Genomic DNA, 14786 nt, shown 5'->3' on the forward strand with positions numbered 1-14786 from the left:
CTCTCTCTCTCTCTCTCTCTCTCTCTCTCTCTCTCTCTCTCTCTCTCCCCCTTCCAGAAACGTATATAGTAATATTGTAACATCGCATATTCTAAAAGCACCAATATTATATGAATATAACATATAAAAAGGCTTACACACACACAGACACACACACACACACACACACACACACAAACACACAAACACACACAAACACACACACACACACACACAATCTGAGAGAGAGAGAGAGAGAGAGAGAGAGAGAGAGAGAGAGAAAGAGAGAGAGAATGAAAGAGAGAGAGAGACAACGAGAGAGAGAGAGAGAGAGTGGAGAGAGAAAGCCAGAGAGAGACAGTGAGAGAGACAGACAGAGTCAGACAGACACACAGACACACAGACACACAGACAGACACATACAGCGAGGGACAGACAGACAGACATAAACAGTGAGACAGACAGACAGAGAGTAATAGAGAGAGAAAGACAGTGATTGATTGATTGATAGACTAATTGATTGATTGATCAAAGGATAAAATGAAATAATAATAAGACACACTCACTATCACAAAGTGACCGATTACATAAGCAGTTCCAATGGGAGCAGTGCCCAGTAGGACAGAGAGGAGGAGACCCAGGCACAGGTAGAACGAGTCCACCTTCTGAAGACGTAACACCCTAGCCAGGGGATGCAGTTTCACCTGAAAACGATGCACACAAAAGTCAGAAAAATGCACACCCATTGCGCACGCCAACAGCCTAGCCAGGGGATGCAGTTTCACCTGAAAACAAAGCACACAAAAGTGTGGAAAATGCCGACCCAATCTGCACGCCAGAGACGTTACACCATAGCCATGGGATGCAGCTTCACCTGAAAATGATGCACACAAAAGTAAGGAAAATGCCGACGCAATCCGCACGCAGGAGGCATAACACTATAGCCAGGGGATGTAGTTTCACCTGAAAACGATGCACACAAAAGTCAGGAAAATGCAGACCCAATCCGCACGCCGGAGACGTTACACCCTAGCCAGGGGATGCAGCTTCACCTGAAAACGATGAACACAAAAGTTAGGAAAATGCAGACCAAGACCGCACGCCGGAGACGTAACAGCCCAGTCAGGGGATTTCGTTTGATCTAAACGTAGAGCAAACTGCATTCACAGAAAGGTACACTACACAAAAGTCAGATAAAGGTAGAGCATACTGCATTCACAGGAAGGTACACTACACTAAGTCAGGGAAAGTTAGAGCAAACTGCATTTACAGAAAGGTACAATTCACTAAAGTCAGGGAAAGGTAGAGCAAACTGATTCACAGAAAGGTACTACACTAAAGTCAGGGAAAGGTAGAGCCAACTGCATTCACAGAAAGGTACACTACACTAAAGTCAGGGAAAGGTAGAGCCAACTGCATTCACAGAAAGGTCCAATTCACTAAAGTCAGGGAAAGGTAGAGCAAACTGCATTCACAGAAAGATACACTACACAAAAGTCAGGGAAAGGTAGAGCAAACTGCATTCACAGAAAGATACAGTACATAAAAGTCAGGGAAAGGTAGAGCAAACTGCATTCACAGAAAGGTCCAATTCACTAAAGTCAGGGAAAGGTAGAGCAAACTTAACTGCATTCACAGAAAGGTACACTACACTAAAGTCAGGGAAAGGTAGAGCCAACTGCATTCACAGAAAGGTCCAATTCACTAAAGTCAGGGAAAGGTAGAGCAAACTGCATTCACAGAAAGATACACTACACAAAAGTCAGGGAAAGGTAGAGCAAACTGCATTCACAAAAAGATACACTACATAAAAGTCAGAGAAAGGTAGAGCAAACTGCATTCACAGAAAGGTACAAGTCAGGGAAAGGTAGAGCAAACTGCATTCACAGAATGGTACAAGTCAGGGAAAGGTAGAAAAAAGCCTGCATGCTGAAGGACTCATACGCTACCTAGCCGGGGATGCCATTTGACCTGAAAATAGTAGGGGAAAAAAACCAGAAGTATCGATTTGGAGAAAGGTGCGTTAGTTTACCTGGTTTATGTGTACACGTTCACGTTTTCACATGGATACCAAATACGCAGCAATTATCTTATCCAAATGGAACGTTGAAATAACTCGCAGCTATCTTCTTTTTTTTGCCCGAAAAGCCATGTTTTTTTGTAGTGGTTTTGTTGTTGTTTTTATTAGTATACAGGTATTGTACAGTACCCGGCAAAAGAAACGCAACTCATTCGCGCCCACTGTTGCAAGTGTATTTTCGTCATTTTCAAATTGTCGTAAAATATGAACCAGATAAGTTGCATAAAAAAGGAAGACAGATTCGTGGGGGATATGTTACTGGCTGTACGATTAGTGCATATTATTTAATCGTTTTCTTTTTTTACCTTTTCATAAATTGTGTTATACAGGGTAGGGGTCAAGCGAGTCGTGATTGCAGGCTAACATGTCACTTCGACACGCTACACAATTAGTAAAAACGCATATGTTTCAACCAGGTAAAGACAGTTGTGGAGGAAATTCATCTCTTTACATGATCATTTAAATTGAATGATTCGCCAAAGCGTAACATAATTCCAAAAAATAATGAACATAAATCACTTAGACGGTGTTAAAAAGGGTTGTTTGGGAAAAGCACCTACATGGAGGTCCACAAAGTTCCATTACTTCTTAAAAAATAAATATTTTACATGCTCTAAAATGTTAAATGGGGTAATTTTGGTATGTTAGCATGATGTCCTGAAAACATAAATGCAATTTCATGGAGCATTCCTAAAAAGAAGAAAAAAGAAACAAAAAAGCGCATTTTGTCTTGCAATCCCTCAAAACTGACGTCAAAATTCATCGTTTTCTATCTTTAATGTGGTTGTCACCTGGTACGGTCGAAACGAAGAAACACCCAAAGCACGCAAGATAAGCATACAAACTTGCTCACGCTCGATTAGTGATTGATCTATATAGGTCTATCTGTCTTTGCCAATGTAAAATCGGCTTATTTGTGACTGTTTTGAAGTTTCGTCGAGTTTTGAATTTGTGTCATTTGCCGGGTGTTACTATCTTTTGAGTGAATGTCATGCGACACCTAAGAAATCCATCATCAATCCACAAAATGTGCCAACTAGCCCTGAAAACACGCACCTTTTAAGGCATATAAAGCATATAAATAAAATTGAATAGGTAAGAATTGTAAGTTTGAGGGCAAAATGTGTTTGTTGTTGCCTAGTTCACATGTATGCTAAAGCAATGGAAGGGAGAAAACCTCTGCTCAGCAATTTGAAGGGCGGCTAAACAATAAATATCGTGGATTCTCTCGCTTCCATTGGTAATTAATGACGAATCATTACTTCGTTTGTGCCTTCCAACTAATTAATCAAGAATATAATAAGACACATGAATCAATAAATTTACATTCAAAAAAAAAATGATTATATAAATAATTAAAAAGTTTAGTTTGTCGTGTTTAGTCCCGGCCTGACCGTTATAACATTTAGCAGGTCACCCAAAAATAGGCCCTCGTTGGTCAACTTAGTCACGTGATGCACTAAAATGGTATGCTAAAATATGTATACTACCTGGTGTTCTTGGTCCACAGAGACTTTGACCTGGTTCTCCTTGACCTGGTGAGTCTCGCTCTCATCCCTCTTGTAACGAAAGTACAGGTCCTCCGCTAAAGTGGCTAAAATTTCAAACGCAGCAAGATGTATTCATCCGCATGTGTCGCATGGTTTGCAACACAACAGACAGATTTTGCGACAATTTGCGGCAGCGAATTTTGCCAAAGACCACGTTGAAAGCTGCAACAAAACTCCAAGTCACAGTGTCTCGTGTGTGTGTTTGAGTGTGTGTGTGTGTGTGTGTGTGTGTGTGTGTGTGTATGTGTGTGTGTGCGTATGTGCGAGCATGGGCGCTAGTACGTACGTGTATATATATATATATATATGTGTGTATGTGTGTGCGTGTGTTTGTGTGTGTGTGTGTGTGTGTGTGTGTGTGTGTATGTGTGTGTCCGTTTGTGTGTCCGTTTGTGTTTCTGTGTTCGTGTGTGTGTGTGTGTGTGTGTGTGTGTGTGTGTGTGTGTGTGTTTGTGTGTGTGTGTGTGTGTGTGTGTGCGTTTGAGCGTGCGTGCAAGCGTGGGTGTTAGTACGTTCGTGTGTGTGTGTGTGTGTGTGTGTGTGTGTGAGTGTGTCTCACGGGTGGGGGTATAAGAGAGAGCGCGGGCTTGCGTGCCTGCACGTGCGCGTGCGCGCGCGCGCGTGTATGTGTGTGTGCGTGTGTGTGTGTGTGTGTGTTAGTGTGTGTTAGTGTGTAGGTGTGTGTTTGTGTGTGTATCGTGTGTGTGTGTGTGTGTGTTTGTGTATGTGTGTGTTTGTTGGTGTGTGTGTGTGTGGGTGTGTGGATGTGTGGGTGTGTGTTTGTTTGTGTTCACAAAGATGAAGTGTGTGTCTGTGATAGGGTTATTGTTCTTGTTATTCATGTTTTTGTAGAGTTTGCGTCAATGCGAGTGTTTGTGTCCACTGTTGTTTCCCAATCAGTCGATGACAGCACGAGACTGTTGTTCACAGTTGAAGGGAAAGAACTCCTGCAATGAAATCCTCACGAGTGTATCTTACTTTGCGCTCGAGTTCAAGCCCTTTGAGTCATTGCCTAGGGGCAGTCTTTGGTATTGTGATGTAATTTCAGTGCCCAATACTATCGAAGGGATACAAGCCGTCCCCTAGATAAAAAAAATACAATTGATCAATATAAACTATAAGCATCGCAGAGTGATAACGCCACTTTTTTACCAATAGGAGCCTACAAAAATAACGGAAAAAAACAAAAAACGTAATCACCCAAAACATGGTTTCCGAAAAATAAAGTCGGATTTCGGAGATATTGTTTGTTTCAGTTAGAAGTACATCATTTGTTTGTCAAACCCGCAAATTTCTACTGAACAAAAAATCATAATGCTGTAAAAGGGCGGTTCTGGTGAGGTTATGCCCCCTCTTTCTTTCGGCTGGTAGTAACTGGCGCCACCTCGCGGCAAGATCACACGAGAAAGGAAAACAAACTTGCATTGGTCCCAAATAGCATATCGGTTTGGTAACAGTTCGTGTGTAAGTCGTGCAATTTATACGGTAAACAGACAATGGTTGGTTCTGGTGAGGTTTTGCCCCTTCTTTCTTTCGGCTGGTAACTGGCGCAACCTCGCGGCAAGATCACAGGAGTTGTCTCGCGTTATCACCCCAGAAGCGCTCATTACATGCGCTATATAAATATTATGCATTATTAAATGAAAGGGCAATATACAGCGGTTGGTTTCCTTGTCAGAGTATAGATGTTTTGCTGATTGTACGTACCCCATACGTGTTAAGGCAGTGAGAATATGCCCAAAACCAACAGACTGGCTTCTTCTTGCGCACAGTGGACAATGTGGTACTGAATAAATGTCGCATGTGAAACCAATGTAAATATATGTTTACAAAAACAAAAAGTCTAATCCTGCGGAAATGCAGCAACGCTGTTGATTTTTGGCATGCATTCAAATGAAAGGTTGCTCCTATTCCGTGTGAAAGCCCGCCTTTTAGTCAGCATAAACAAGTATAATGCGATATACCACACTTACCAAATTTGGTTGCAAGTATGCTAAGATGCTTCTTGTTCACCCCGAGACAAAACACTGAAAAACAAACAGAAATCGAGCACTATAGTCAGGATACCTAATGCATGTGACATACAGGACAAACGAGCAGGATTGCACTGAGGCTCCACTCAAGGGCAGGAGGGAAGGTTTAGCCAAACAAACAATCAAAGAAAACACACACACACACACACACACACACACACACACACACACACACACACACACACACACACACACACACACACATACATCTATATCTATATACGGCTTGTGTGTGTCTGTCTGTCTGTCTGTCTGTGTGTTCGCGATGCACGGCCAAAGTTCTCGATGGATCTGCTTCAAATTAGGTGGGCATATTCAGTTAGACCCCGGACACAATCTGGTCGATGAACATTTTCAACACGTGCTCTCAGCATCAGAAGTTGTGAAAGAAACAATTGAAAGTCAGCAGAGACTTTCTTCCGAGATTTGTTTAAATCTCTTAGCAGAGATAGAGAGAGAAATAAGTATCCCTTCACAGACAGCCTATTGGGAGCATCAGACCCTCCTCAAGGGGGACCGAGATTTACAAAGCAAAGTCCCTTTGTGGGGGACGTATCACAAGGTAATCTAGTCCTGAGGAGGACCATTGTTTTTGTACCTAGACCAGACACGTGTTTCAACACTATTGTGTCTCATCAGTGGTCAGGTGGTACTGATGGCGAGAGTTGTCAACCCATGGTATCCAACCAACTAAGAAGCAAACCACTCTCTGAATGGTAGCTTCTGTTGGCATGGGAGACTACCCTCATCTGACAACCCCAAGGGGATATCTGTGAAGGGACACACTTGAATTGATATATATATATGACTAAGTGCCAAAAGGTGCTCACAGAACAGAAGACGACTTTGTTTTACAATAAAAATGTTTCTAAAAACGTGTGTCTGCTGAAAATTGGTGTGTGTGTGGATGAATGTGCGAAGAGATAGTGGACATAATTTCGTGTGTCTGACTTGAACGGTTTTGAAGTTATCTTTGTTTAAAGTCAAAAATAACGCCAAAACCGGCCATCTGAAAAAGGACATCGTGATACCTCGTGTTTTGAATATGCCACAGAAAAATAACAAGAAGCACAAATGAATTGCATTTAGTTTGATTGAATGCCTGAAACATCGCTTTACAGACGAGACCAAACGTCAAATCTAAATCTCGGGAGAATTTTTTTTTTTCGATAACCGAATTTTAAGGTGTCGCACGCAAGATGTGTCGTCATCACGGCATACATTTTTCAATCGCAGATATTTACTAAATTTCTTTTTCAAAAACTCTGGAATTGATGTCGACACGTCAAGCGATAACGGTGTATCAAACTGCTGTCTTTCAAGTAATCCAGCAAAGACTGCAGAACTTTTGAACAGCATTTTTGAAAACGATTTGAAAATTTCGTCATATCTTGCGTGCGACAAAATGTTCGGTAATTAACGGTTATTTTCTTTTAAAAACAAAATTTACATGTACAAAGATCTACTTCATCTACGGAACCACGTGACACATTCTGTGTTCAAAATTTGTGAAGAAATCACGAACCACGAATGCGCTATCAAGTGTTGAAATTATGTCGTCAACATCTTTTCAGATCTTGCGTGCGACACCATCTTGCGTTCAACATAAAATGTCACTACCTTATCGAGTTTAATGGGTAAAACTAACTATTTGTTGTCTTAGTTTAATCTTCTTAATTAAAAGCGTAATAAAACCGAACTTCCAAGATGAATTTTAATTGAGATTAGCGAAAGAGCGGGCACGCAAGTCGACCTTAAAGTAAAAGAATGATAACACGAGCGTTTGTCGTGTTGTCTTGCGTGCAACACATTGTCCAAAAAGGAAAATGTATATTTTTCTCAGACGTTTTTTAAGTTGAAACCTTGAAACTTCACACACATTTGGGGTTTAATCGCCCCCATGCATGGTAAAAGTCTTGTTGACCCTTGTCAGATTTCAAGGTCACGGCTGGGTCACATGTGGTTCAGAAAACGGATGAAACATATTTTTTCAGAGATTTTTGAAGCTAGAACCTTCAAACTTCAAACAACGCTTTTGCTTAATGATTGTTCAACATGGAGAATTCAAGGTTGATCCTTGAGAAATGTGAAGGTCATAGCAGGGTCTCGCGTGGGTAAAAAAAAAGGAAATTGTATTGAACTTCAATTTATATAAAACCAAAGTCTGGTTGATCTGTTTTAAGATTTAAGGTCAAATCTGTTATTTAAGGTCAAATCAAATAGAAATTTGTTGATGCTTAAATCTTTGAAACTTCCAACAGGTTTGAGGTTTGACAACTTCTGGACTTTGAAATCTGGTATGGTTGATCCTGGTAATATTAATTAGTCAAAACATCAAGATCAACAATTATAAAATAAGCACTTTCACCAATGTCAAGTGAGCAATAGCAGCAAACGTGAGTCTTATAAAGATTATCACTTTTTGTGTGACCTCAACTTGACCCCTCGGAATGCTCTCAATCATGGAAATTGACCACACTTTGATTATAACCAAACAACATCAAAACTTTGGAATGTGTGAAGTTTCAAAGGTGTTGCTTAAAAGGCGTTCGTGAAAATGACAATTGTATGTGTCTGACTTCAATGCGACCCCGCTGCGACCTTGACGTTTGATTTTATCAACCAGACTTTCATCATGTGTGAGTCTTCTTCTTCTTCTTCTTCTGCGTTCGTGGGCTGAAACTCCCACGTACACTCGTGTTTTTTGCACGAGTGGAATTTTACGTGTATGACCGTTTTTACCCCGCCATTAAGGCAGCCATACGCCGCTTTCGGAGGAATCATGTGTGAGTGACTTCAAACACTATGAAACTAGTTGAAGAAATTGACAATTGTTCAAAGTTTAAGCCAGATGGCACTGCTGTGACCTTGAAATTTGACAAACATTAACCAGGCGGTCACCTTTTTTAGAAAATATCCTTAAAGGATCTTTAACCTTACTGTGACCTTGGAATTTGATGAGGTTTAATTTAACTTGCGTAGTGTGCCAAGTTTCAAGGCCCTAGCTTCAAAAACATATGAGAAAACCTCATTGAAAAATGTATATGTTTGACCTCAACGCGACCCTGCTGTGACCTTGACTTTTTCAACCAGACTTTAATCGTGTGTGAACATTATACACTAGAACTGTGTGTATTTTCAAAGCTCGTGCTATAAACGCGCTGAATAAATTGAAAATATTCCACATTTGGACCAGATGTGACCCCGCTGTGACCTTGAACTTTGACAAAGATTAACCAGCAGGTCACTTTTAATGAGGTTTTATAAAAATGCTGAAAGTATGTGAAGTATGTAAAGTCTAACTGATCTAGTATTAAAACATGTAAGACGTGACAACGACAATTTTCCAGTTTGCAAAGGAAATTTAACCTCGCCGTGACCTTGAAATTCAATGTTGTTTAATGTGATGTGCACCATACCTGGAGGTCATTATACTTTGGTTGTGTGCCAAGTTTCAAAGCCCTAGCTTTAAAAACGTGCGAGATAACCTTAATGCTATGACTCAGTGCCGTTTTGAATGATATAACGAACAAAATTATCGTTATTTGTAAAATCATTTGGGTAAATTTATCTTTTCTTTTCGTAATTGGGTTCCAGCATCTGTTGTCTTAACAAAAATCACAATATCAGTCGTGTTTGTCAACTTTTATTTTTTAGCCCCTTTGTCCGCTTTTCGTGCGCACCTTTTGGCACTTAGTCATATATACACACACACACACACACAAACAAACACACACAAATACACACACACGCGCGCGCGCACACACATGCACGCAAACACACACACACACACACACACACACACACACACACACACACACACACACACACACATCTAACCAGAAAATCAAATGTTTACACGACTCGCCTTCATCATTTCCCATTACAGTGGAACCCCTCTTTAAAGAACCCTCCCCCTCTCCCCCAAAAAGAAGATGTACTCCCTCCTATTTACGACCCTCCCCCTCCCCATCCGATGGAAGACGACTCCCTCCCTTCTTAAAAAAACCCTATTTAAATTAATTAAAAAATGTTGTTCCTCACTTCACAAAATAATGTTTTAAGAGAACATTCACGTCCGACTTATTGACACACAATTGATCCTAATGTCACCTGTATCAATCCATTCAGATATCGAATCCTCGGAATATTCAACATAATAAACTTGCAGCACCCCGACCTCTTTCCCACCACCATCACTAGCCTCATACTCAACACCCTCTACATTTTGAAAAAAGATTGTATTACCTGCTATTCAGACTTGGTCGTGTGACAGACGTTTTCTTCCACACGAGATTACGTTGCTAATCGAGTGTGGAAGAAAACTCTGTCACACGACAAAGTCCGAATAGCATTTATGTCTCACAGCTTCAACAGAGGAGAGAACAAACACGTTTTGCGTACTCGCGCTTGACAAATCTGAACACAGGGGCAGCCATTGTGGAGATATCTACTTTTTGACGGAAGTGACCGAACAACTATGAATGACGTCTCCGTATGTGTGAATGACGTCAGAGTCATCGTCACAGTCTGTATCTTTTAAAGCATTGCATTCTTCATGACGTCTTTCTGTGCCTGCATGCGCGAAATGTTTGTTCTTTTCGGGATCTTTGTCATATCCGTTCATAACTCTGTCCTTCTAGATTCATACCAACAGGCCTCGTGAGCTAGCCACTTTCCAAGGGCAGCTGAATTCGCGTATGGTAACAGTACTGTGGTCTAGGGTGCAGTTTTCAGTATTCTCAGCGTTGAAGAATTTTTAAAGAGAAGAAACGTGTGCGTGGGTGTTGTAGTTTCTGATAAATGAAACAGAAAACCCAAATTTGTTGAAACCTTTTACTCATCAAAGTTGACAAGCTTTGCGCACAGTGAAAATGACGGTTCGCGCCTATAAAGGATCACTGCAGCCATCCTATCAAACATTAAACACTGTAATAGGTATTCTTCACAAGATTTATGATCAACTTAACTGTTTTGATTACAAAAAAGTGGTTCTGTGTTCATTCATTGCAGCTGTGCATTGTTGTGATTTCACAGATAAATTTAGCGTTCGAGGGGCATAAGTTGTAGTGGGAATGATTTTTTTCGTGGCGAACTTGATAAAACGTGTTCAGTTGACCCCGGCCCAATGAACATCTCTAGCCTACTGAAGCTGGATCCTGAGGGGGGGGTGCACGGTAGGCCTAGGTGGCTTGGAGCCTAACAATCTTGCACACGTTTGCTTTAGTTGTGGCAAAGAAGGAAAGCGTGCACATGACATATCATGTATACCACAGGAGCTTGTATCCAACCACCGGTCGATAATTATTTACTCCTGCATGCTTATTATTTACTGCTGCATGCTTACCCTTACTACTACTAAATAGTAGTAGTAGACTGTATGGAATAAGGAGTAAATAAATGGAATAAGGAGTAAATAATGATCGACCGGCGATTGGATACTGTGGCTGTTACCAAATCAAACAAAGCTTGTTGAGATCTATTCTTGATTGCTCAGTGGACATTTTCAGAAGTAAATATCTGTTCTGCAAATGTGTTCATGCTGTGACTCTAAAATTTGACAAAAACAAACCAAAATTTGGTCATGTTTACTGATCATTAACACCTACAATTGTGTGCAATTTGGAGGCTTTTGCTCCCAAAAAAACTGAGAAAACCTCAACTTGAAAGTTTTTACGAACCCCAAAATATGACGGGGGTCAACCAAACTAGGGTCATGTCAGCAGATTATCAAACCCTAGAAGTGTGTAAAGTTTCAAAGCTCTAGCTTCAAAAACAACCGAGATAACATCAACGTTTTTTATGAAACAATCGATCATGACCCCGCTGTGATCCCAAAATGGTTCGAGGGTCAACCAAACTTTGGTCACTCAGTTTGTGAAATTATCAAACCATAAAAATGTGCAAAGTTTTAAGGATCTAGCTTGAAAATTATCCAAGATAACCTCAACGTCAAGTTTTTTGTCAACGGCCGGCCGGCTGTCCATACGAACGGACACGGATGAATACTAAGAATCACCCATTACTCAGGTGAGTCAAAAAGGAGAGAGACAAGAAACTGAGAGACAGACAGACAGACAGACAGGCAGGCTGACAAACGAACACAGAGACAGACAAACCGACAGACAAACAGAAGAACAGAGGGAGAAGTGTGTGTGTGTGTGTGTGTGTGTGTGTGTGTGTGTGTGTGTGTGTGTGTGTGTGAGAGAGACAGACAAACAGATGGCGAACACACGGGCAGACAGAGAGACAGAGCGAGTACTTACCGGCCAATCCTTTCAATGTCCTAACTTTCTGAAAAAGCGCATATTTCAGGTTAAATGTGTGTGGGGGGGGGGGGGGGGGGCGGGGGGAGAAACACACTGACCGACAAACAGACACACATACAGGTAGACACACAGACTGAGAAACACAGACAGATATCGAGAGAATATAAAAACAAGAGTATGAGAAATACAGATTTAGAAGAAGAGAGACACTTGCAGAGAAAACAAGTTAGAGGGAGAGAATACAGTCAGAGTAGCAATCAGACATTCAGACAGTCAAACAGAACAGGCAAAACAGACAGACAGAGCAGACAGACAGAACAGACAGACAGAACAGGCAAAACAGACAGACCGAACAGGCAAAACAGACAGACAGAACAGACAGACAGAACAGGCAGACAGAACAGGCAAAACAGACAGACAGAACAGACAGACAGAACAGGCAGACAGAACAGACAGACACAACAAACAGAGGCAAAACAGACAGACAAAACAGACAAAACAGACAGACAGAACAGACAGACACAACAGACAAAACAGACAGACAGAACAGGCAAAACAGACAGACAGAACAGGCAAAACAGACAGACAAAGCAGACAGACAGAACAGGCAAAACAGACAGACCGAACAGGCAAAACAGACAGACAGAACAGGCAAAACAGACAGACAGAACAGGCAAAACAGACAGACAGACTAGACAAAACAGACAGACAAAACAGACAGACAGAACAGGCAAAACAGACAGACAGAACAGGCAAAACAGACAGACAGAAACAGACAGACATAACAGGCAAAACAGACAGACAGAACAGGCAAAACAGACAGACAGAACAGGCAAAACAGTCAAACAGAACAGGCAAAACAGACAGACAGAACAGGCAACCAGAACAGGCAAAACAGACAGACAGAACAGCCAAAACAGTCAAACAGAACAGGCAAAACACAGAACAGGCAAAACAAACAGACAGAACAGGCAAAACAGACATACAGAACTGACAGAAACAGACAGACAGAACAGACAGACAGAACAGGCAAAACAGACAAACAGAACAGGTAAAACAGACAGACAGAACAGGCAAAACAGACAGACAAAGCAGACAGACAGAACAGGCAAAACAGACAAACAGAACAGGTAAAACAGACAGACAGAACAGGCAAAACAGACAGACAAAGCAGACAGACAGAACATGTAAAACAGACAGACAGAACAGGCAAAACAGACACACTTTAACACACTCACCTGTACACCGGTGAGTTTGTTGAACACAGTGTTGATCTTTTTTTCCCTAAGCTGTTTTGGCGTTCCCTCGTCCACCTTCCGTCCATTTACAACAACAATCACCCGGTCCGTGTAAATCGTATGTAAAGGCGTGTGCGTCACAAACAGTATGGTTTGACGCCGCTGCACAATGTTAATCATCTCTCGGAGTCAGTTATCGTCACATTAAAGGGAATATATCTAACAAAAACAAAGTCTCAAATCGCCCTAAGAGCTATACAGTTCAGCTTGGGGGTAGTTATTTTGTGACCACACACCAGGAATACCTTAAAATAAACGTTTGAGCGCTGAGTTACTCAAATTGAAAACGGCTGTATTTTGAGTAGGAATCCCACACTGTATTTCTCATTGTGACGCGCTATGCTCGACTCCTTGTTTTCGTCCCACCTTTTGACCCTGAGCATTCCATGAGCTATTCGTGGAGATAGTCTGATACAGATTTTAAATTGAGCGGAGACCTACAGCGTTCGTTTTGGGGGTTCAATAGATGACAACACACACGGAGAAGGTCTTAGAATTAGTGTGTAAGCATTATATTTTTCAAATCTGAATGCTGTGTTTGGTAGTCATAGCAGACCGTAATATTCTCCAACGTACATTTTGTTGTGTTTGTTTTTCGAAGCGTTCAAGCCCTGTATGGCACGGAATGTGCATGCGTTAGCTAGACTGTAGCTTTAACTTCCTCAATCCAACGGTCTTGATCTGCTTTGATTATGACGACCGGAAGTCCTGACTCCTGACAGGAGAGCTGGGCGATGCAAACCGCTCGCTGATTAAACTTCATTTACTTATTTGGCACAGTTTCGGAGCATTTTTGAGAAAATCATTGCAAGTGTTTCTAAATTACAGTACAGCTAATGTCCCTTAAACTTTTCAAGGTCAAATTCGCCAGAAAACTCTTATAACTGGCGGCTTAGACAATATATCTTTAAACTTACATTCCTGAAGGAAATGTCCTTTGTCTCGTGGTCTAATAGTTTAGGGGCCGGTTTGTGAGTTGTTCTCTGTGTCTGGCTGGCTGCCTGGTTCTCTCTCTCTCTCTCTCTCTCTCTCTCTCTCTCTCTCTCTCTCTCTCTCTCTCTCTCTCTCTCTCTCTCTCTCTCTCTCTCTCTCTCTCTCGCGCTCTCTCTCTCTTTGTTTTGTCTTTCGTTTGAATTTGACACCAAGTGTTAAACTCCATTGGTCGCATCTCTGTGTGTATCTGTGTATAGTATAATTCAATATTTTCTCCTTATCGATTATTGATTACTTTTGCTGTTTTAAAGTAATTTTGATTTTATTCTTTTTTTTCTTTTCTTTTCTTCTTAAAACGTGAAAACACTGTTTTGAGATTTATCATGAGTAATTCTTCTACCTCATGGCCCACAAAAGAGGGTCTTCGTATTGGACACCTTAATATAAACCATGCAATTAATAAATTACACGAAGTTTCCACCATGCTTTTAAACTCAGGAACACAATTTCATGTTATGGGGTTTACAGAATCAAGACTATCTGACACGATTTCGGATTCTGAGGTTTGTGTTCCAGGTTACAGTGTTGTACGCAGAAATCCCCAACAATGTAAAGACACTTGATTGCTTGTGTATATAAGTGAA

At 41.2% G+C, this 14786-nt stretch overlaps 1 protein-coding gene across 1 annotated transcript in view; it reads right to left on the reverse strand.

Annotated features, from left to right (window-relative positions):
- Positions 1 to 14786, reverse strand: part of LOC138983069 (ABC transporter B family member 2-like) — a 67588-nt gene that overhangs the window by 15730 nt on the left and 37072 nt on the right. The window contains exons 10-14 of the mRNA XM_070356474.1: positions 13150 to 13311; positions 11909 to 11936; positions 5583 to 5636; positions 3550 to 3653; positions 546 to 683 (exon numbers count right to left, since the gene is read on the reverse strand). Of these exons, the coding sequence (XP_070212575.1) occupies positions 546 to 683; positions 3550 to 3653; positions 5583 to 5636; positions 11909 to 11936; positions 13150 to 13311 (486 nt within the window). The remainder of the gene's footprint in view (positions 1 to 545; positions 684 to 3549; positions 3654 to 5582; positions 5637 to 11908; positions 11937 to 13149; positions 13312 to 14786) is intronic.

This window comes from Littorina saxatilis, linkage group LG12 (assembly GCF_037325665.1).
Source record: "Littorina saxatilis isolate snail1 linkage group LG12, US_GU_Lsax_2.0, whole genome shotgun sequence".
NCBI lineage: Eukaryota > Metazoa > Mollusca > Gastropoda > Littorinimorpha > Littorinidae > Littorina > Littorina saxatilis.